The 22,885-nt window shown below is 42.3% G+C and overlaps 1 protein-coding gene across 5 annotated transcripts in view; it reads left to right on the top strand.

Moving 5' to 3' along the window:
* Window positions 1–22,885, top strand: part of dym (dymeclin) — a 405,267-nt gene that overhangs the window by 149,046 nt on the left and 233,336 nt on the right. For all 5 annotated transcript variants that reach the window (XM_063042598.1, XM_063042602.1, XM_063042600.1 and 2 more), the window contains 2 exons: window positions 4,821–5,003; window positions 13,437–13,615. In XM_063042598.1, coding sequence (XP_062898668.1) covers window positions 4,821–5,003; window positions 13,437–13,615 — 362 coding nt within the window. The remainder of the gene's footprint in view (window positions 1–4,820; window positions 5,004–13,436; window positions 13,616–22,885) is intronic.

Raw genomic sequence — 22,885 nt, 5'->3', positions numbered from 1 at the left:
TGAGGTGAGTGATCTTGATAAAACCATTAGACATAGGACCCCGATCTTTTTCCTTCATATAGCGTTTTTAGTTGCCATTTGTTGGATTTTAAAAGTTTCCTAATCATCCAACGTTCTACTTACTTTAGCTACTTTATATGGCCTTTCCTTGGCTTTTATGCAGTCCTTAACTTCCTTGTCAGTCAAGTCCTGCCACCTGAAAACAACTTCTGTGGGACATATCTATCCTGCACCTTGTGAACTATTCCCAGAAACTTCAGTCTCCTCTGTTCTGTCGTCATCCCCACCAGCATCCTCCTCCATTACACCCGGGCAAGCTCCTCTCTCGTGTCTCTATAATTCCGTTTATTCCATTGCCAAACTGATACACGTGACTTATGCTTCTCCCTCTCAAATTGCAGTATGAATTCAATCTTATTATGATCACTGCCTCCTAAGGGTTTCTTTAATGATGGTAGAGTGGTAATAACTGTTCCTGAACCTGGTTGTGTGGGACTTAAGGCTTTTTTATCTCCTTGCGGATGGCGGCAGTGAGAGAGAGAACACTGCTGGGGTCCTTGACGATGATGGAGCTTTCTTGTGGCAGCACCCCTAGTAAATGTGCTCAGTAGTGGGGAGTGGGATAAGTTAGTAGTGTGCAATAGCACTTTTATACCAGATGAAACACCCTGGTCTTCTTGGCTGGGTAAGACTAGGGAAGACACTCTCAAGCCCTGCCAGTCTCGTGAGATTGAGATGGCTCGTCCACCCCAAACTCCGGTTTGTGTGGATGCTGTGTAATCTGCTGCCCTGTTACAAATTAGTGCCACGAAATAACAGACAGTACACTGCATACGATCAAAGGAATTATGTTTATGAATCTTAGCTTAACTAAAAGGTTAGTAAAGAATAACAAAAAGAAAAGGGCCCATTCTAATTAAACAGTAAAACATGCACAAGTTGGAGCTCATCTTGAACTTCTCTGTCACTCACGAGTTGGGCCCTCGGTCAGTGTGAATGCACACACCACCTTCCGAACATCGCTCGCAATCATCTAGAATAAACAGGTCTCCTCCTGGATCTTATGCTGCAACCAGTTCTCCCCAGTGTCTTCTCTCTCCATCTCCCGTTGAACACATGCCCAAGACCAACCTTACTGTCCCTCACCAAGAAAACCTCCCGCTAATTGGATGGCACACATTCCACATCATCCCTTCTCTTCAACAATAACCCAAACAAGTTGAAAGCAGAACAAACTGCTTTTACAGAGCTGCTAATTGAAATACCAACAACTAAGATGTGAACCAGGGCATTACACAGACATTTGAAGAGGGGCTTTTCAAAATTTTGTTTCAGACACATATGCAATTTTCTTTGTAACACTTTTCATGGCAACAGCATTTCTTACTGTTTGTTTATGATCATAGTGTTTCTGCATTGTCTCCTCGATTTCATGTCGCTGTCCAATCTCAATATAAGCCAATTTCCTTCCAGGATTAGTAGTTAAAGTAGGAATGGTGGCAGATCTGAACTAGATGAACTAAAGAACATGTTTCTGTGCTTAGTATTGTATGACTTAGATAGGCTACTGTGGATGGTTAAGGAAAAAGATTAAATGTTCCTTCCACTGAGCTTCCCCTCAGACCTTGATGGGTTTACACTTGTTCTTGGCTCTTAGTGGAGTGTGTCTTTGCATACTGGTGTCATGAAGTGCTGTGGACTGGGTGGTGACTCTGTGAGGCACTGTCTGTAAGGATCTAGCTTTGTGGTCCCCAAGATCATTGACATTGATCTTCCTCTAGCAACATTTTTGTTGATGCTGGTGTTGTGGAGCCAGGTGAAAAGATATGTAAAACAGTGTGTAGAACTCTTCCTTCAGTTAGTCCTGACGAAGGGTCTCGGCCTGAAACGTCGACTGCGCTTCTTCCTATAGATGCTGCCTGGCCTGCTGCGTTCACCAGCAACTTTGATGTATGTTGCTTGAATTTCCAGCATCTGCAGAATTCCTGTTGTTTGTATTTGGAAGAGGTCATTGTTGCCTGTTCAAAGTGTAAAGTACATTTATGATCCAAGTATGTATAAATGATATAACCTTGAGATTCACAAACACGAGGAAATATGCAGATGCTGGAATTTCAAGCAACACACACAAAAAATGCTGGTGAACACAGCAGGCCACGCAGCATCTATAGGAAGAGGTACAGTTGACGTTTCGGGCTGAGATCCTTCGTCAGGGAGTCCTATAGATGCTGCCTGGCCTGCTGCCTTCACCAGCATTTTTTGTATGTGTAACCTTGAGATTCGTCTGCTTACAGGCAACCAAAAAACAAGAAACCTGAAAGAACCTAATTAAAAAAAAGCCCAATGTGCAGAGAAAGAAGAAAAAAAACATAAATCATGCAAACAATAGAAGCAAGTAACAGCATTTCAAACCAAAATGAGTCAATAAACCCGTATCCCAGAGCAGCTGGAGTAGGCTCAATCTTCTGTTTCAGTTTATTATATAGTGGGCAAATTGCTGCGAAGCTCGCATACACAAAGTGCATAGGAGCCGGAGGAATCTTAGAGCCTCAGAAAAAGGAGTGAACAGCCTTGCTCCACCTTGATACCTTTCCAAATAGCTCGCTCCAACTGCATCCCTGACTGAGAAACCGTCTCGAACACGTTTTGTTCCGACCTTGCAGTGCATCAGCATGGCTCATCCTTCGAGTTAGCTTCGCCTTCACTCACCTCTTCATTATTTTCAGTGATAGTCTACCACAATTTACCTCAGAAAAAGTGTTATTAGACCATAAGACATAGGAGTAGAATTAGGCTATTTGGCCCATCAAGTCTACTTCGCCAATTAGTCATGGCTGATCCTTTTTTTCCCTCCTCAGCCCCACTCCCCGGCCTTCTCCCCGTAACCTTTGATGCCATGTCCAATCAAGAACTTATCAATCTCTGCCTTAAATACACCCAATGACCTGGCCTTCACGGCTGTCTGTGGTAATAAATTCCACCAATTCACCACCCTTTTGGCTAAAGAAATTTCTCCGCATCTCTGTTTTAAATGGATGCCCCTTTATTCTGAGGCTGTGACCTCTTGTCCTAGACTCCACCACCATGGGAAACGTCCTTTCCACATCTATTCTGTCTAGGCCTTTCAATATTCAACATTTCAATGAGATCGCCCCCACATTCTTCTAAATTCCAGTGAATACAGACCCAGAGCCATCAAACATTCCTTGTATGATAACCCTTTCATTCCCAGAATCATCCTTGTGAACCTCCTCTGAACCCTCACCAATGCCAGCACATCTTTTCTTAGATGAGGAGTCCAAAACTGTTCACAATACTCAAGGTGAGGTCACTAGTGCCTTATAAAGCCTCAGCATCACATCCCTGCTCATTACATAACACCCAGTCCCGTGTAGCTGATCCCCTAATAGTCTCAACAACAAACTACTCTAAAAATCTATCTCGTAGGCACTGAAGAAACTCACTCTCTTGAGATCCATTGCCAACCTGATTCTCAATTGATGTGCGTGTTGAAATCTCCCATGACTCTCATAACATTGTCCTTTTGAGAAGCCTTTTCTATTTCCCATTGTAATCTGTAGTCCACATCCCAGCTGCTGTTGGGAGGCCTGTATATTCCTGCCATCAGGGTCCTTTTACCCTTGCGGTTTCTTAACTCAACCCACAAGGATTCAACTTCTTCCGATCCTGTTTTACATCTTTCTACTGATTTGGTGCCAGTCTTTACCAGTAGAGCCACATTACTCCTCTGCCTACTTTACTATCCCTCTGATATAATGTGTAACCTTGGACATTCAGCTCCCAACTACAGCCATCCTTCAGCCACGATTCAGTGATAGTCACAACAGCATAACCTTCTTTTGTTATTGGTACCACTATGTACCAAGACATCTTGTTGCTCTCCCTCCCCCTCCAACATGCTGTGGATGCGCTCCGAGATATTCTGACCCTGGCACCAGGGAGGCAACATACTATTTGGGTGGCCTGTTCATGTCCACAGCATCTCCTTTCTGTTCCCTGGCCTAATGAGTCCCTATCATTACTGCTTCCCTGTTCTCCCTCTTTCCCTTCTGCACCATGGACTCAGTGCTATTAATGATGTTTTTAGTTGATGTGGACATCTTTGCAGTCCTTTGGTCACAAGATGGCATAATCTCACAGGTGTCAGTTATAAGACCTTGGGCTTTTCCTTTTGATGGAAATAGGTGATCCGTTACAATGAGAGCATGGTGCACGCAATTTGTCGAGAGAAGGACCCAGATAGAGGTGTCAAAATAACAATGCTGGTTACAGATCTCCACTCTGGAAATCCTTAACCAGCTGACTCCTTCCACTAAGCCAATCTGTGTCCATTTGGCTAGCTCTCCCTGGACTATATGACCTTTCAGACCATGTGGATGTTGTACAAGCCCTTTCTAAAATCCATGTAGATATTGTCTACTATCCTGCACTCAGCTGTCTTCTTGTTCTTTTTCAATATTTTTATTAATTTTCTACATAGGAGAATACAGAGTTTAAGAAAAAAGAAATATATCGAATACATCATTCTGATTCGCACATACAAACTCCTTACTCTATATTCATACAAATTGACTAATTCATAATATTGAAATATAGTAAATATAGCTGTCTTCTTGGTCACCTCTTGATAATTTCTTAGACATGATTTCTCAAAATCTGATGTGTTATCATTGATTTCGATCTGATGAAATTAGTTATTTTGTGGCAGCAATAACTGCAAAGACATAAAATTACTATCAATATAAAGTCCTCATGTTTAATTGTTTTTCCTTCTGACATTTCTTTTTCTCTTAACACAGCCGGCCTGTGGACAGTCCTGACGTTGGGGGGTGTTGGGAGTAAGCCAGCCCAGCAAGAGGAGCCTTCGTCCCCTCTGGCTAATCGGAGTCTATTACTGCTACTCGTTTTATCAAATATCAGTAACGTGTCTGAGAGTCCAAATCCATACCGACAGTCAATAATGTCCTTCAAAAACACACAAGGTTTGTAAAAAGGTTTATTTCATTTTATTTATTTAGAGATACAGCGCAGAACAGGCCCTTCTCGGTTTTTGAGCTGCGTCGCCCAGCAACTCAATGTTTTAACACTAGCCTAATCACAGACAGTTTACAATGACCCAATTAATCTATTAGCCCATATGTCTTTGGATTGTGGGAGGAAATCAGAGCACCTGAAAGAAACCCACATGCACATGGGTAGGAATGTATGAACTTGCTTACTAAGGATGTCAGATTTGAACTCCGAACTCTGAACCCCAACCTGTAACAGTGTCTCGCTAATGATGTTACCGTGCCCCGCCCCCCCCATTCAGGTGATGAATGTAAAAATGAAATGCCTTTGTTCACTGTACATCTGCTAACTAATCCTGTTCTCATTACATTAGCTACATTTTGCCCGTTTGACCTAAAAATTGGATCACTTGAAAAAGGACACTGTTCCATAAAACCAATGGGCTGTTCGGCCCACTGAACCTGCTCCACTATTCCATCAGAGCTGATTTATTTTCCTTCTCAACTCCATTCTCTTGCCTTCTTTCCATAACCTTTGACACCCTGACTAAACAAGAACCCATAAACCTCTACTTTAAATATGCCCAATGACTTGGCCTCCATAGCCATCTGTGGCAATGAATCCCACAGATTCACCACCCTGTGGCTAAAGAAATTCCTCCTCATCTCTGTTCTAAATGGATGACCCTGTATTCTGAGGCTGTTCCCTCTGGTCCTCGACTCCTTCACTGTGGGAAGCATCTTCTCCACATCCACTAGGCCTTTCAATATCTAGTAAGTTCCAATGAGATCTGCCTCCCTACCCCATTCTTGTAAACTCAAGTGAGTACAGGCCCAGAGCTGTCAAATGCCACTCAAGCATTAACCCTTAATTCCCAGGATCATTCTCTTAGTCCTCCTCTGGACCCTGTCCAATATCAGCATATCCTTTCTTAGATAAGGGGCCAAAACTGATCACAATACATCAAATACCTTATAAAACCACAGCATTACATCCTTCCAATGCCTTATAACATCACGTTCTCATTAAGTACTTCACATTAATTGCTGGACCCCATCAGATTGGTTTTGTTGGTCTCTATTTCTAATTAGTAGTGAGCTGTAGGTTCCGCAGAGCATTTATTGGACTTAGACCATAAGATATAGAAGCAGAATTAGGCCATTTGGCCCATCGAGTCTGCTCTGCCATTTCATCATGGCTGATCCAATTTTCCTCTCAGCCGCAATCTCCTGCCTTCTCTCCATAACCCTTCAAGCCCTGCCCAATCAAGAATCTATCAGCTTCTGTCTTGATTATATATAAAGACGGCTTCCACAGCTGTCTGTGGCAAAGACTTCCACGGATTCACTACCCTGGCTAAAGAAATTCCTCCTCATCTCTTTTCTAAATGGATCTCTCTCTATTCTGAGGCTGTGTCCTCTGGTCTTAGACTCCCCCACCATAGGGAACATCCTCTCCACATCCACTCTGTCAAGGGGATGTCAGAGGTGGGCTTTTCACACAGGGTCTAAGTCAAAGTAAATTTATTGTCAAAGTACATATATGCCATCTTATTCTGCTTTGAGATTAATTTTAATGTGGGTATTTACCGGAAAATAAAGAAATAAAATAGAAAAGCTATGGTGGGCGTGTGGAACGTGCTGCCTGGGGTGGTGGTAGAGGCAGATACATTAGGAACATTTAAGAGACTCTTAGATAGACGCATGGATGATAGAAAAGTGAAGGGTTAGATTGATTTTGGTGTGGGATAAAAGGTCAGTAGAACATTGTGGGCTGAAGGGCCTGTACTGTGCTATCATGTTCTGTGTCCATAATATAAAATAATTCCAGTATTCTGCTTTTATTCTGCAAGAAATGTCTAAGAAACAGAGTCATGGCCCTTTCATTGGATTTCAAGTCTAGCAAGTGCCATCAGTGTGGCAGCCAGGCAGAATAACCTCAGCATGCACACCACATACTGCCAACACGCATAAACTGATTTTTGCAAAAGGGATATCAGAAAAGTGCTACGACCATTCCCAGACCGAAACTCTCAGCTGACCCTCATTGCTGCAGGGGTAGAGTATTACAGAACGTAGAACATTATAGCACAGTACAGTTCACAGTGTTGTAACTGACCTTTTAACCCACACTAAGACTAATCTACCCCTTCCTTCTTACATAACCCTCCTTTTTTCTATCAACCATGTATCTATATAAGAATTTCTTAAAAGCCCTTACGTACTGTATCTGGCTCTACCATTACCCCTGGCAGTGTATTCCAAACACCCACCACTCTGTGTAAAGATCTTACCTCTGACATCCCCCTAAACTTTCCTCCAATCACGTTAAAATTATGCATCCTTGCATTAGCCATTTCTGCTTTGGGAAAAGGTCTCTGCTGACTTATTGATCAATGTCTCTTAGCAGACATGTCATAATTAGCAGTCTGAGATAAATCGTCCTGAGGAGACAAATAAAAATCATTCATAATATTTGGTGTGGATTCACACGTTAGATGGTCTGGACTGGGTAGGGTGGCAAATTGTCTTCACTAAAGCAAATTGGGAATGCAGTTATTTAATGGCCATAGTTACCAGAATTAGGTTTATTGTCACTGACATACAGTATGTCATGAAGTTTGTTGTCTTGCAGTAGCAGTTCAGTGCAATGCATAAAAAATCATGTTACAAAAAGAAATATATATATAAATTCATCATTGTCATCATCAGGGTGCCATGCCCAGTTTGAGCTTTGACTGCCATGGCCCACACACATAAATTAAGTAGTGCAAAAATTAGTAGTTCAAAGTAAATTTATCATCAAAGTACATATGCTTTACCATATACAAACCTGAGATACATTTTCTTGTGGGCAGTAAATATAAAGAAAGGCAGTAGATTAAAGGAAAAACCACACACAAGAAGACAAACAAACAACCAAACAGTGCAAATTCATACATAAAGAAAAAAAAAACAAAATAATAATAATAAAAAATTAAGTAAGCAATAAATATTGTGAACTTGAGATGAACAGTCCTTGAAAGTGAGTCCATAGGTTGTGCAAATAGTTCAGTGTTGGGGTGAGTGTTGTTATCCCCTTTGGTTCAAAAGCCTGATGGTCGAGAGGTAACTGTTCCTGAACCTGGTGGTGTGGGACCTGAAGCTCTTGTACCTCCTGCCTGATGGCAGCACTGAGAAGAGAGCATGGCCTAGATGGTGAAGGTCTTTCATGATGGATGCTGCTTTCCTGTGACATCGCTCCTTGTAGATATGCTCAGTTAGCCATTACTGATGCTACCTTTTTTTCCGCAAATTGTGAATGTATTTAAAATTCATATCTCTCAGCTGTCAGACTGGCTTTCAAAGTTGTATCTCTGCATCAACAGTCCAGATGTCCCCCTGCTCCCTTTGCCTCTATATATTACTATTTGGTAGCATTCCAAATTCAGTTGGCATCTTACAATTAACAATACGTTATAAAGACATTTGGTAGCCATTTTCTAAAAATTGGAGGAGCCATTTAGTTTCATAGATTACACAGCAGGCCTAAAATTTGGAACATTAAAATAAGGATTTTATTTTGAATTGATATACATCTGAACAAATGCACTTGGTCTCCTGAGTTACCATATCACTGTAATCTTTTTATCAATATTACTCACTTCTTTATGTCATCAATAACTTCCTTTTAAAATTCAATCGAGCTATGAATTTAGACTATATGACTATAAGACGTGGGAGCAGAATTACGACATTCAGCCCATCAATTCTGCTCTGCCATTTCATCATGGATGATTTATTATTCCTCTCAACCTCATTCTCCAAGCCCTTCTCATAACCCTTAAACTGCTCCCCATAACTTTTGATGCCCTGACTAATCAAGAACCCATCAATCTCTGCTTCAGATGTATTCAATGACTTGGCCTCCACACCATCCGCAGCAGTGAATTCCATAGATTCACCACCCTTTGGTTAAATAAATTCCTCTTCATTACAAAGAAAATTCTGGATAGGGAGCATACATATTAATGTTTCCAGTTTATTGTGTTTTAGAAAACTAAATACTGGAATTTAAATAGGCAGTGTTGGAAGGAAAATAAGACCATAAAATAAGATATTGGAGCAGAATTAGGACATTAATCGCATTGAATCTGCTCCATCATTCCAACATCCCTGCATTTGCTATCCTTTTTGATTCTGCATGCCTAATGCACTGATATTCGCCTTGTTAACTGGAATTATGTCCTATCATCAGCCTGCCCTTCCTCACAGTCTGACTGCATGCTCTCTTTGCTTTTTTACCATCTGTCCTATTCTGGGTCCTTCTCTCCAGTTCCCATCCACCTTGCCAAGTTAGCTTAAACCCTCCCCAACAGCTCGAACAATTCTGCCTGTGAGAATAGAGGGAGTGGAGAAGGATTTTTTTTCATAATGGCTAGCAGGTTGTTAGTACAAATAAATTCATAGGTGATGTAGAGATTTTAAAAACATCAAAGTAACATGTAAATTGTATAGAGAGAAAGGCATATAAATGAGAAAATAAGGTGTAACTCTACGAGGGTTCATGGTCGACATCACTATAACAACTGTGTCACATGTCCAAGCAAGATGGGTATTGGAAACCCTGGGTAATGTACCCACTTGGGTGAGGATGTCCTTCAAGGCCAAGAAGTCCAAGTGCATGGTGATCAGAAAGGGCAAAGTTACTAGCAAGTTTAGCTTCCAAGTTCAGGGTGAGGTCATCCCTTCCATCGAAGATAACCCGATAAAATGCTTGGGGAAGAGGATTAATGTGTCACTGACAGATGGGGCCAATGTCACCAATACTGTGAAGTAGACAGACGAATGGCTGAAGAAGATCGACAAATCCGGACTTCCGGGTAAATTCAAGACCTGGCTCTACCAATACGGCATTCTGCCCAGGCTTCTCTGGCTCTTCACAATTTATGAGTTCCCCATGACTGCCGTAGAGGCCATCGAGTGGAAAACCAACAAGCACTTGCGGAGATGGTTGGGAATTCCCCCAAGCTTCTCTTCAGTGGGCCTCTACATTTGTTCTGGGAAACTGCAGGTTCCCCTGTCATCTGTTGTGGAGGAATTCAAGGTGGCAAAATGCAGAGCCTTATTAAGTTTGAGAGATTCCAATGATGTCTTGGTAAAGCAGCAGGCATTACAACCAGATCTGGGCACAAGTGGGCAGCCAAAGTGGCTGTGGAGGAGGCAGTGTGTTCTCTGAAGCTGCGAGATATCATTGGCAACCCCTGCGTCGGGCGGCAAGGCCTTGGCTCAGTTCACTTCCGGCAGTGGGGAAACGCAAGCATAAGGAACAGGCGAGACATGGTACAGCCTGACGCACGGATCTGTGAGGAAGAGAAGCGGATTTCAAAAGCAGTGGAACAAGGGTCCCAGGGTGCCTGAACAAAATGGGATCTGCCTAAGCGCAAGATCTCATGGGCAGAGTTATGGAGACTGGAGCCCTTCCGTATTTCCTTCCTCTTGCGATCCGTGTATGACACCCTTCCTTCATCATTACATCTGTACACATGGGGGATGAGAGAGGACCCGAACTGTAAGCTCTGTGGTCAAAAGGGGACACTGGCTCATATACTGTCCGGGTGTAAAACACCTCTAACTCAAGGACGGTATAGGTGGCACCATGATAAGGTGCTTCTGGCTCTTGCTGACACACTAGAGTGAGAGAGATGCAAGAAGAGGACGGCTGGCACAGATTTGAGGAAAGCCATCACCTTCATCAAAGAGGGAGCCAGGCCTTTCGTAACCAAACAACCAAAGTCCAATCTGCTGCTAATGGCCAAGCCCTGGGAGATGAGGGTCGTAGTGGGAAGAAGGTTGCAGTTCCAGGATGTGGTGCACACAACCCTACGCCCAGACATTGTACTGTGGTCAACGGAAGACAAGAAAATAATTCTGGTTGAGCTGACTGTGCCGTGGGAGGAGGGATGGGAAGAGGCCCATGAGAGAAAGGCCATGAAGTACCAGCCCTTAGTGCAGGAGTGTAAAGACAAGGGATGGCAGGCATGGTTGTTCCCTGTGGCGATCGGTTGCAGAGATTTCCCAACCAAATCAGCATGGCGGTTGTTGTCGGATCTGGGCCTGGACGAAAGGAGCAAAAAACAAGCAGCTCGTAGGATCGGGGAAGAGGCAGAATGGGCCTCTTGTTGGATGTGGAGTAGGCGAGAGGAGGGAAGCTGGAAGCCAGGAGCAGATGGGCAGTGATATGGCCATCATTGCTGGCCCACCAACTGGAGAGTGTCGTGGTTATGGGTCGAAATGCTCGGTGAAGGTTGGGAACCACCTGATGACATCTGCTCCTGGCTGAAGGCTACGGTTACCTTATAAGGTAACTGGAGAATGCACCCTAACAGGTGTTTGTAACAAGTAGCACCGATGGGAGGGAAGTGAATTTTGGATACAGCACATTGAAATTAAAGTGAGAAGTGCAAGAGAGAACATCAAAATTGCCAGTGCTTCATACTGAGACCTTTCATTCCCTGGTTTGGTTACTTTTCATCACATATGAATGAAACGCATCACAAAATCTAGTTCAAACTCCTGTTTCTCCCTACCTTTGGAGGGACTGACCCCTCAGTATACAAGACTTCACTTTCTTTAACTTTGGCATGCCACAGTTGAACCACAGAACTTGCTATCTCCGATACCTTCCAAGTTCAAGTTTATCAAGTTCATTGTCATCATGTGTGTGTGTGTGTGTGTGTGTGTGTGTGTATACACATACACATACTGTATATAACTAAACGAAACAACATTCATCCAGACAATGGTCCAGCCATTAAACTTATACTGCACACAGCACATAAAACAAAATATTCTCATAAATAAGTTAATAAAATAAAATTCAAAATACATGTAGTGCACTGCATGAGGGAAGAAGGTGATACCCAGTGTGGCAGTCGAAGGCTTGACGCTGCTGTGTCTCCTTCCTGACGGTAGTGGACCAAGAGATTGCGGGATAGGTGGTAAGGATCCTCGGCAAGGCTTTGGGCCCTTTGTCTACAGTGCTCCTGGTAAATGTCACAAGTAGGGGGGAGGGTGACCCCCGACTATCCTCTGCACAGAATTGCGGACTGATGCCTTGCAGCTTCCACCCTGCAGTGGGTTAATCAAACATTTTAGATGACTAATTTGCTGAAATGACAACCAGATATTACAACACATTAGCATATCAATTAGCATAATGGTATTACAGCGTCAGTGAACTGGGTTCAATTCCCACAACTTTGTACATTCTTCCCGTAATCACACCGGTTGCCTCCTGGTGCTCCAGCTTCTTCCTACGTTCCAAAGACCTACGGGTTTGTAGGTTAATTGGTCACTAATTGATGGCTATGGGCCTATACTTACTGGAGTTTAGAAAAATGAGGGGTGTTCTCATTGAAACCTATTGAATATTGAAAGGCCTAGATAGAGTAGCTATGGAGAGGATGTTTCCTATAGTGGAGGAATCTAAGAGCTGAGGGCACAGCCTCAGAATAAAAGGACATCCATTTAGAACAGATATGACAAGGAACTTCTTTAGACAGAGGTTAGTGAATCTGTGGAATTCGTTGCCACAAACAGCTGTGGTGGCCAAGACATTGAGTGTATTTAAAGCAGAGGTTGATTAGTCAGGGCATTGAAGTTAACATGGAGAAGGCAGGAGAATGGGAATATAAATCAGCCATGATGGAATGGCAGTGGAGATGCAATGGGCCGAATGGCCTAATTCTGTTCCAGTGTCTTATATAGTCTTATGGTCTCAAGGATGTAATTGAATAGCAGGGGTTCGTTGCGCTAGAAGGCCCTGTTACTGTGGTGTAACTCTTTAAAAAAATGAGAAACTCTACAAGTGTTTTAGAATTTTTACAAAATTGTAGAAAATTATACATTGACAAATCAAGAGCAATTTTCAAGTTTTGCTATTGACGATAATTTTGATTGTAAAAATTTCCAGAAAGTTGTAAACTCAGCCAGCTCCATCATGAGCACTTGCATGGGCACAGCAGTGAGGGCATCTTGAAAAGATGATGCCTCAGAAAGGCAGCATCCATGATTAAGGACCCCGATCACCCAGGACATGCCCTCTTCTCATGGCTACCATCAAGGAGGAGGTACAGGAGCTTGAAGGCACACATTCAACATATCAGGACCAGCTTCTTCTCCTCCGCCATCAGAATTCTGAGTGGACAATGAACCCATGTACACTACCCCACTATTTTTTTCCTCCTTTTTTCGCATTACTTATTTAATTTATTTTTTTAATCTGTACTTACTGTCATTTATAGTTTTTATTATTATGTATTGCAATGTACTGCTGCCGCAAAACAATAAATTTCACAACATATACCGGTAATATTAAACCTAATCCTGATTCCAATTCTGAATCTGATTATTCCTTTATTTCAGACAATTCTGCCATTCAGTCACCAAATCCTCATGCGTTCCAGATAAACTTTAACAGTCTGTACACGGCATTGTATGAACAACAGAAATCTGACCAGGCTACTCTCCTGCTCTATACCTTGTTGCACCAGAACCCCAATGTGAGAACGTATGTTTTGGCCCGTACTGACGTGGAGAACCTGGTGAGTGTGTCTTTGAACTTCTTGGCAGGAGCAGTTGAATTGCAGTCGGCAGTGATGAGAAATTGAATTTATTACCTTTTGATCATCTTGGCCAAGAACCACAGTGGCGATGCTTTTATCCGCTACGACATGGAGGCTTATTTCATCCCAAATAGAGAACATAAATTTGCCACACTTCAAAAATGTGTTTCAGTTATTAGCAGGCTGTGGTTCAAATCTGCTGGGGTTAGATTTCAATACCAGAAAGTTTGGAATTTGATTTAGCAGTTATTATTTTGTTTTTCTTCTCATTTTACCAAATGGAATTCCAGTTTTTCTGTGATCTCCTTGGACTGAAGACGATAGCTAAACATAGAAAAACATAGGAAGGTTCCACCAGGCCATAAGTTTGCTCTCATTTATGAAACGTGGATTAAGCATAACAGCTGGTGGTTGTCCGTTCTATACATCGATGAAAAGCACTTTAAAAAGGGGCACTTTCACTCCCTTGACCAGATCCAGTGGTCTGACTGATCATCACAACTGGAGCCTTCCTTGGTCGCAGTGGATGACCATGACTTCTGTGCCTTGTCAGGCCCTTTGCTCTTGAGGCACAACAGAACTGCCTTCCTGGCCGTTGGATCTCACTGTTGATCTCATTGGCCCAGCTTGCCTGACTTCATGTGCTAGGACAGTCATGTCCGTACCTCACTGGGGTATGAGGCCCGCCGGTTTCCCTCATCTTGTTTAGTCCACTGTCGCATGCAAACAGATACCGGGAGCCACATGTGAGAGTTGATTGTCCAGTGAGTGAGCTGCCCCAGAATGGATACGACAAGCCATTTCATCAGAGGTGCTACCCCTCCCTGCACACCCATACACTTCTACAGGATGGTTGTCTGTCAAGCATACTAATTGTATTCAGATAAACTTACTTCTGTCCACAATCATCTTTCGCTATTTATGTTCTCTTTTGCTACAAAACGTCTGCTTGCATTTACGCTATTATGGTAGCCCAATTCAAGTTCTTAATGACTGATGTTATACTGAAATAATGACCTCTGATTAATTTGAATTTGACTAAATTCTTCCAAAGTGATTGATGGCTTAAGTCGAATCTAAGCTCTTTGTTTTGTATTATCTCTTTTATGCATGACAGAACAGAATGGAATAAGTCAAGGGAAGAGAATAATTTCAGTTTTGACATTTAAATTGGATGGATTTAGGAGTTCATGTTTTGAAAATATTCAGGAACGTTGATGTACTTTATCCATAATAAATTTTGGAGATCGTACTTTGGGTGAGAGTTGGCCTTAGTGGGACAATGGAAAGATATAGATCAGAGATGCAAACCTGAGTCACCTGGCTACATTTTTCCTTCCAGAAGCATTTTGCTCTGAGCTCTTGGTTGGCTCCATTTCATGATGATTTAGAACTGGATGCATTGTTCAAACTGTAGGTTGGTCACAGCATTACTATCTTCCACAGGCGTGTGAGGTTCCTTGCCCCTATTTTAACAACTTTCTACAGAAGCACCATTGAGAGCGTCCCATCTGTATCATTGTGTAATATGGAAGGTGCAAGGCGTCGGACTGTTCTGTTAGACCCTACAGAGGATAGTCAAATCCGCCAATGGATCACCAGTGTCTCCCGCATCCCTATTTGTGATACTTAACTATGAGCATTGTAGACGAAGGACCGGAACCGGAAGCATTGTTAAGGAACCTTACCATCAATCCCACAATCTCTCTGACCCACTACCATCAGGAAGGAGGTACAGGAGCATCAGGACTAGGACTGTCAAACTGGGTAACAGCTTCTTCCCTCAGACTGTGAGACTCATGAATGCCTTGCCACCACTGAAGTCTCATCACTCGGACAGCGAGCTGTTTACTGTTTACTTGTGCTATGCACTACATGCACTTTATATCTTATTCACTTAATTATGGTAATATGTTGGTTTATGTGCTGTGTGAGATAATGTTTTTTGGTATACTATGGTCTGGAGGAACATTGTTTCATCTGGTGTATATATGTATATATGAACTTGAACTTGATTCTTATATTCTGCCCAGTTGGCCAGTGCGTAGGAACAGGACCAGGCTGTTCAAACCCATGGCTGATCCTGTGCTCCTTTTCAATTAATCATGTTCATTCTTCATCTCACAAATTATCTTTATGGAAGCTTTTGCATCTGGAATGACTTCTTTGTTTCGGTTTCTACAGATGCTGACCTACTGAGCCTTGCTGACATTTTATTTTTATTTCAGATTTCCAGAAACTCCAACTTTTGTGATTTTCGTCACCTTTCATACCCTTGCTATCGTTATTCTGTTTGCATATTTCATCCTTAACGGTTTTTGGGACTTCTCTTCCACAGTCAAAGGTTTCAAAGTACAAAGTAAATTTATAATCAAAGTATGTATGTATATGTCATCATATAACAACATAACATAAGAAATAGGAGCAGGAGTAGGCCATCTGGCCCATCGAGCCTGCCCCGCCATTCAATAAGATCATGGCTGATCTGTCCGTAAACTCAGCTCCATCTACCTGCCTTTTCCCCATAACCCTTAATTCCCCTACTATGTAAAAATATATCTAACTAGATCTTAAATATATTTAGTGAAGAAGCCTCAACTGCTTCCCTGGGCAGAAAATTCCACAGATTCACTACTCTCTGGGAAAAACAGTTTCTCCTCATCTCCGTCCTAAACCTTCTCCCCGGAATCTTTAGGCAATGTCCCCTAGTTCTAGTCTCACCTACCAATGGAAACAACTTTCCTGCTTCTATCTTATCTATCTCTCACGACCAGACTATGTAACAGTTTCTTCCCCCAAGTCATCAGACTCCTCAATACCCAGAGCCGGACTGACACCAGCTTACTGCCCTCTACTGTGCCTATTGTCTTGTTTATTATTTATTGAAATGCCTGCACTGTTTTGTGCACTTTATGCAGTCCTGGGTAGGTCTGTAGTCTAGTGTAGTTTGTGTTGTATTTTTACGTAGTTCAGTGTAGTTTTTGTATTGTTCATGTAGCACCATGGTTCTGAAAAAAACGTTGTCTAGTTTTTACTGTGTATTGGACCAGCAATTATGGTCAAAATGACAATAAAAAGTGACTTGACTATCGCTTTCAAAATTTTGTATGTTTCTGTAAGATCCCCTCTCATTCTTCTGAATTGCAGAAAGTATAGTCCCAGGCGACTTAATCTCGCCTCATAGGTTAACCCCTTCATCTCTGGAATCAACCTGGTGAACCTCCTCTGCACGGCCTCCAAAGCCAGTATATCCTTCCTCAAGTATGGAGACCAGAACTGCACATAGTACTCCAGGTGCGGTCTCACCAGTACCCTGTATAGTTGCAGCTTGACCTCCCTGCTCTTGAATTCAATCCCTCTAGCAACGAAGGTCAACATTCCGTTTGCCTTCTTAAAACCTATTGTACCTGCAAGCCAACTGTTTGCGATTCATGCACAAGCACTCCCAAGTCCCTCTGCACAACAGCATGCTGCAATCTTTCACCATTTAAATAATAATCTGCTCTTCTATTATTCCTTCCAAAGTGGATGATCTCGCATTTACCAACGTTGTATTCCATCAGCCAGACCTTGGCCCATTCACTTAACCTATCTATATCCCTCTGCAGACTCTCCAGATCCTCTGTACAATTTGCTTTTCCACTCAGTTTAGTGTCATCAGCAAATTTTGCTACGCTACACTGAGTCCCCTCTTCCAAATCATCACTGTAAATGGTAAACAGCTGCGGGCCCAGCACCGACCCCTGCAGCACCCCACTCACCACAGACTGCCACCCGGAGAAACACCCATTTATACCAACTCTCTGCCTTTTATTGGTTAACCAATCCACTATCCATGCCAATACACTTCCTCCGACTCCATGCATCCGTATCTTATTTTTAAATCCCTTGTGCGGCACCTTATCAAACGCCTTCTGGAAATCCAAGTATATGACATCCATCTGTTCCCCTCTATCCACTGCACTCATTATGTCCTCAAAGAACTCCAGTAAGTTTATCAAACAGGACCTGCCCTTTTTGAATCCGTGCTGCATCTGTCTGGAGTCCCTCCTTTCTAAGTGTTTCGCTATTTCTTCCTTAACGACAGCTTCAAGCATTTTCCCACTACAGATGTTAAGCTAACTGGCCTATAGTTGCCCGTCTTTTGCCTACATCCTTTTTAAAAAAGTGGCGTGATATTTGCTGTCTTCCAATCTGCTGGGACCTGCCCAGAGTCTAGAGAGTTTTGATACATGATTACCAACGCGTCTACTATAACCTCCGCCAATTCCTTCAGCATCCTGGGAGGCATCCCATCAGGACCAGGGGACTGATTTACCATCATATTACCTTGAGATACATTTTCCTGCAGGTGTATAGACTAAATACAAAGAAACACAATATAATCATTGAAAAGCTACACACAAAGACAGTCAACAATGTGCAAAAGAAGCAAGCTGTGCAATTACAAATAAAACACTAACAACAGGAATTCTGCAGATGCTGGAAATTCAAGCAACACACATAAAAGTTGCTGGTGAACGCAGCAGATACATAAAAGTCTCGGCCTGAAACGTCGACTGCACCTCTTCCTAGAGATGCTGCCTGGCCTCTTTTCACCAGCAACTTTTATGTGTGTTAAATAAGCAAATAATAATATTTAATAACCAATAACTAAGAATAGATTAATTAGTTAATATCAAGAACATGATTTATATAGTCCTTGAAAGTGAACTTGTAGGTTGTGGAATTAGTTCAGTGTTTAGTGAGTGAAGTTATCCATGTTAGTTCAGGAGCTTGATGGTCGTAGGGTAATAACGTCCTGAATCTAGTGGTGTGTGTTAAGTCTACTGTGTTCTCTGTAGACTGTAGTGCTTCACATGGGTCACAGAAAGTTTCTGGCACCACAAAAAACGTTCAATGAGTGAGAAAATCTAGAGTTAAGAGAAGCAAGACTTGTATACTGGGTCACTTTGCTCATTGCTGTGGCTTGCGAACCATTGGGTATGAGCATTAAGGCAACCGATGGTTCAGAGGAACATACCAAACCATCTTAAAAGGGCAACTTAAAAAATTGAAGAACATGTCAGTATTTGGTGTAGGGTTTTGTTCCAGTCCCTAATTGCCCACTAGACTCAAAAACGATTACTTTCCCCAAGCTGATCAACACCTCCACCCACTAATCCACCCCTCCACACCCCCAACCACCACTATTTTATCATTTCCTGTCAGTCACCTTATGTACAGACACTCCTGTGCCGAGCATCACTTTATGGACATATAATCAGTCAATGTATATAAGCTATGTTACGTATTTATATTTTATTATTGTGGTCTTTATCTTATTGTGTTTTTTGTTCTGCATTAGATCTGGAGTAACAATTATTTTGTTCTTCATTACACTTGAATTTTGATGAGAAGGTGGTGTATGAAAACAAGTTATTTTTCACAACTCACCTTTGTTAATTGGAGTATTGCACAATAGGATTTGGGAATTTATGTTAAAATTGTACAAGGCTTTGGTGAGGCCTATTTTGAGCAGTTCTGGTCCCCTATTTACAGGAAAGATATCTAGAAGATCGATAAGAGTGCAGAGAAAATTTTCAAGGATGTTGTTAGGAATTGAGGACCTGAGCTATAGGGAAAGGTTGAATAGGTTTGGACTTCTTTCCCTGGAGTGTAAGAGAATGAAGGAGGAATACAAAATTATGAAGGATAAATAGGGTAAATGCAAACAGGTTTTTTCCCACTGAAATTGGGTGAGTCATAGGTTAAGGGTGAAATATTTAAGGAGAATATGAGGGAGAACTTCTTCACTCGAGGATGATGTGTGTGTGGATTTGACTGCACCATTTCAGAGAAGTTTGGCTAAGTGCATAGATAGGAAGGGTATGAAGGGCTATGGTCCAGGTGAGAGTTAATGGGATTAAGCTGAATAACAGGTTGGCATGGACTAGATGGGCTGAAGGGCCTGTTTCTATGCTGTAGTGTTTTATGACATGAAGCTGTAGTGTGCCTCTGCCTCCATAGTAGGTCCAGCAGCATCTGTGGTGGCAAAGGGATAGTGAACGTCTTAGACCAAAATCGGTGAACATCTTAGACCAAAATCCTGTATCAGGGATCAAAGAGATCTCTGAACTCTGAAAGCAGCATCTCTCATCAAGCCCCCCCCCCCCCCAATATCTGGGCTGTGCTCTCTTCTCATTACTGTCATCAGGAAGAAGGTACTGAAGCCTCAGAACCCACACCACCAGGTACAGGAACAATTATTACCCTTCAGCCATCAAGCTCCATAACCAGAAGGGATAACTTCACTTAACTTCACTCATCCCAACATTGAACTGCTCCCACAAGCTATGGACTGACTTTCAAGGGCTCTTCATCTCATGTTCTCGATATTTATTGCTTTTTTTTGTTGTTTTGCACTTACTGTGAATGCCTGCAAGAAAATATATGATGGCATATATATACTTTGATAATGCAATTACCTCAGACTTGGAACTTTTGACAATATAGCTAACAGAGTTTCTTACAGCTTCATCAACCTGGGTTCAGTCCAGTTCCCCAGTGCTGTCTCTGTGGAGTTTGTTTGCTCTCCCTGTGTCGATGAAGTTTCCTCTGGGTTCTCCAGCTTTTTTCCCTTTCTCAAAAATGTGTGGCTTGATAAAGATTTTTAAAGATTAGCTTTATTTGTTACATATTGATCGAAATGTGGAGACATATGGTGAAATTTGTTGTTTGTGTCAAGTCAAATCAAATCAGCGAAGATTGTGCTGGGGGCGGCCTACAAGAATGCTTCTGATGTCAACATAGCATGCTTACAACTCACTAACCCTAACCCTAACCTGTACGTCTTTGGAATGTGGGAGGAAACCAGAGTACCTGGAGGGAACCCATACGGTCATAGGGAGAACATACAAACTCCTTACAGACAGTAGTGGGGATCAAACCCCGATATGTTAATTAACCACTATAAATTTCACCTAGCCTGTAGATGAATGGCAAGACCTAACAGAAGCTGGAGATGTGGAGACTTGGAACTACGAGGGGTGATTGATAAGTTCGTGGCCTAAGGTAGAAGGAGTCAATTTTAGAAAACCTAGCACATTTATTTTTCAACATAGTTCCCTCCTACATTTACACACTTAGTTCAGCGGTCGTGGAGCATACAGATCTTGGACCTCCAGAAAGTGTCCACAGCAGGGGTGATTGATAGGTTCATGGCCTAAGGTAGAAGGGGATGGGTTATACAGCTCTCGTTACATGCACATGCAGTTCAACTCAGTGAGTGATTATGTAGAAAGTTTGAAGTTAATAACTCATCTCCTTCTACCTTAGGCCACAAACTTATCAATCACCCCTGCTGTGAACACTTTCTGGAGGTCCAAGATCCGTATGGCTCCACGACCACTGGACTAAGAGTGTAAAGTAGGAGGGGACTATGTTGAAAAATAAATGTGCTAGGTTTTCTAAAATTGACTCCTTCTACCTTAGGCCACAAACTTATCAATCACCCCTCATAGTGTTAATCTTTGGCCTGGTCTCAGTGGGTTTAAAGGCCAGTTTCTGAGCTGTTTTCTCTTGGACCCTTGGTTTCCAGTTAATTGCATGTTTTGACTTTACGCCCAAGATGGTGCTGGTGATCAACAGTGACTTGTTGCATGCTGCTTATAAATGAATCTCAAGGTTGTATATGGTGACATATACTCTGTGTAGTTTGATAATAAGTCTACTTTGAACTTTGTTTTAACCGTTACTGACTTTAGCTTTTTATTTCCAAGTTATTTATTGAGTTAATCTGAAATCTTTCAGCTGTTTTATGAGAATTATATTTGCATCTTTTTCTTATTTTATATAGTGACATAGCACAGGCCCTTCCTTAGATCATTGATCCTTGGTTGTGGATCATCTGCTGTGCTTCTGTATTCTGCTCTACTATTCACTGGTCTGCCACTGATCTCTGATATTATTTGCTCTTGTGTTACAGTGAGTTGTTTTTCTTCCTTACTTCTTCATGGGCTTTGTTCAAGTTTCAAGTTCAAGTTTAAATGTCATTCAACCATACACATGAATATAGTCAAACAAAACAGTATTCCTCTGGGGCCAAGGTGCAAAACACAGACAACACTCACACTCAGCACACAGCACATATAGTACATATAATTATGATAGCAGAAATCATACTGTCACAAATAATATTTTAAAAATAATAATATTGCCCAGGTCCCTGAGTGTCATGGCCTGTAGATTGATGGTGCATGGATCTATTCCTGCAGCCATGTTTCTGCAAGCATAAGCCCGCAGCAGATCCTTATATCACACGGTGTAGCTGTGGACGAATGCAATCCAGCCTGTCTTTCACCTAACGAAAACTAGAGAGCAAAACCAAATGGAAGGGCCAGCCTCCATCCCAGTGTGGAATCCAGTGGCACACAGCCAGCTACAGCATCTTCCTCCTCGGTGGCTGCAACAGCAAAGTCTGCTTGGAGGTAGGGAGGTTGGTCAAATTGCTGTCGGGATCCAACTTCACCTGGAGAGTAATATCATTGAGCCTAGTCTTAAATGATGTGAACACGGATGTATCATGTGCCTGCATTGGGGAATTGGCATCCAGGTTCAGTGATTGTGCTGCAGCTCGGGATTCTGCTTTAAAGAATGCACAGTGGAGAGTATCCTGACTGGTTGCATCACGACCTCCTATGGAAACACCGGTGCCCAGGAACAGAAAAATCCACAAAAACAGCCTGGTCCTTCACAGGCAAAGCCTTCCCCCCGCGCCCCCCCCCACTGCCCCATTGAGCACATCTTTAAAGAACACTGTCAGAAGAAAGTAGCATCTATCATCAAGGACCCCACCATCCAGGCAGTGCCCTCTTCTGGCAGATGTCACGAGGAAGGAGGTACAAGGTCCCACACCACCAGATTCAGGAACAGTTATTACCCCTCAACTATCGGGCTCTTTAACCACCTCAGCAATTAACTGATTCCACAACCTACAGTCACACTTTCAAAGCCTCTACAATGTTCGCAGCATTACTGATGAAGAGTCTCAGCCCAAAACATCGACTGTTTATTCCCATCCATAGATGCTGCCTGGCCTGCTGAGCTCCTCCAGCACGTGGTGTGTATTGCTCTAGATTTACAGCATCTGCTGTACATCTTGTGCATATATTATTCATTTGTATTTGTACTTTTTGTTTTCATATCAACTGTTTGTCAGTCTTTGTTTATGTAAAAGTTTTTCATAAATTCTGTTGTATCTCTTTATTT

This window comes from Mobula hypostoma, chromosome 3, assembly GCF_963921235.1.
Source record: "Mobula hypostoma chromosome 3, sMobHyp1.1, whole genome shotgun sequence".
Taxonomy (NCBI): Eukaryota; Metazoa; Chordata; class Chondrichthyes; order Myliobatiformes; family Myliobatidae; genus Mobula; species Mobula hypostoma.
The sequence above is the reverse complement of the archived record's forward strand: the minus strand, read 5'-3'. Positions and strand labels throughout refer to the sequence as shown.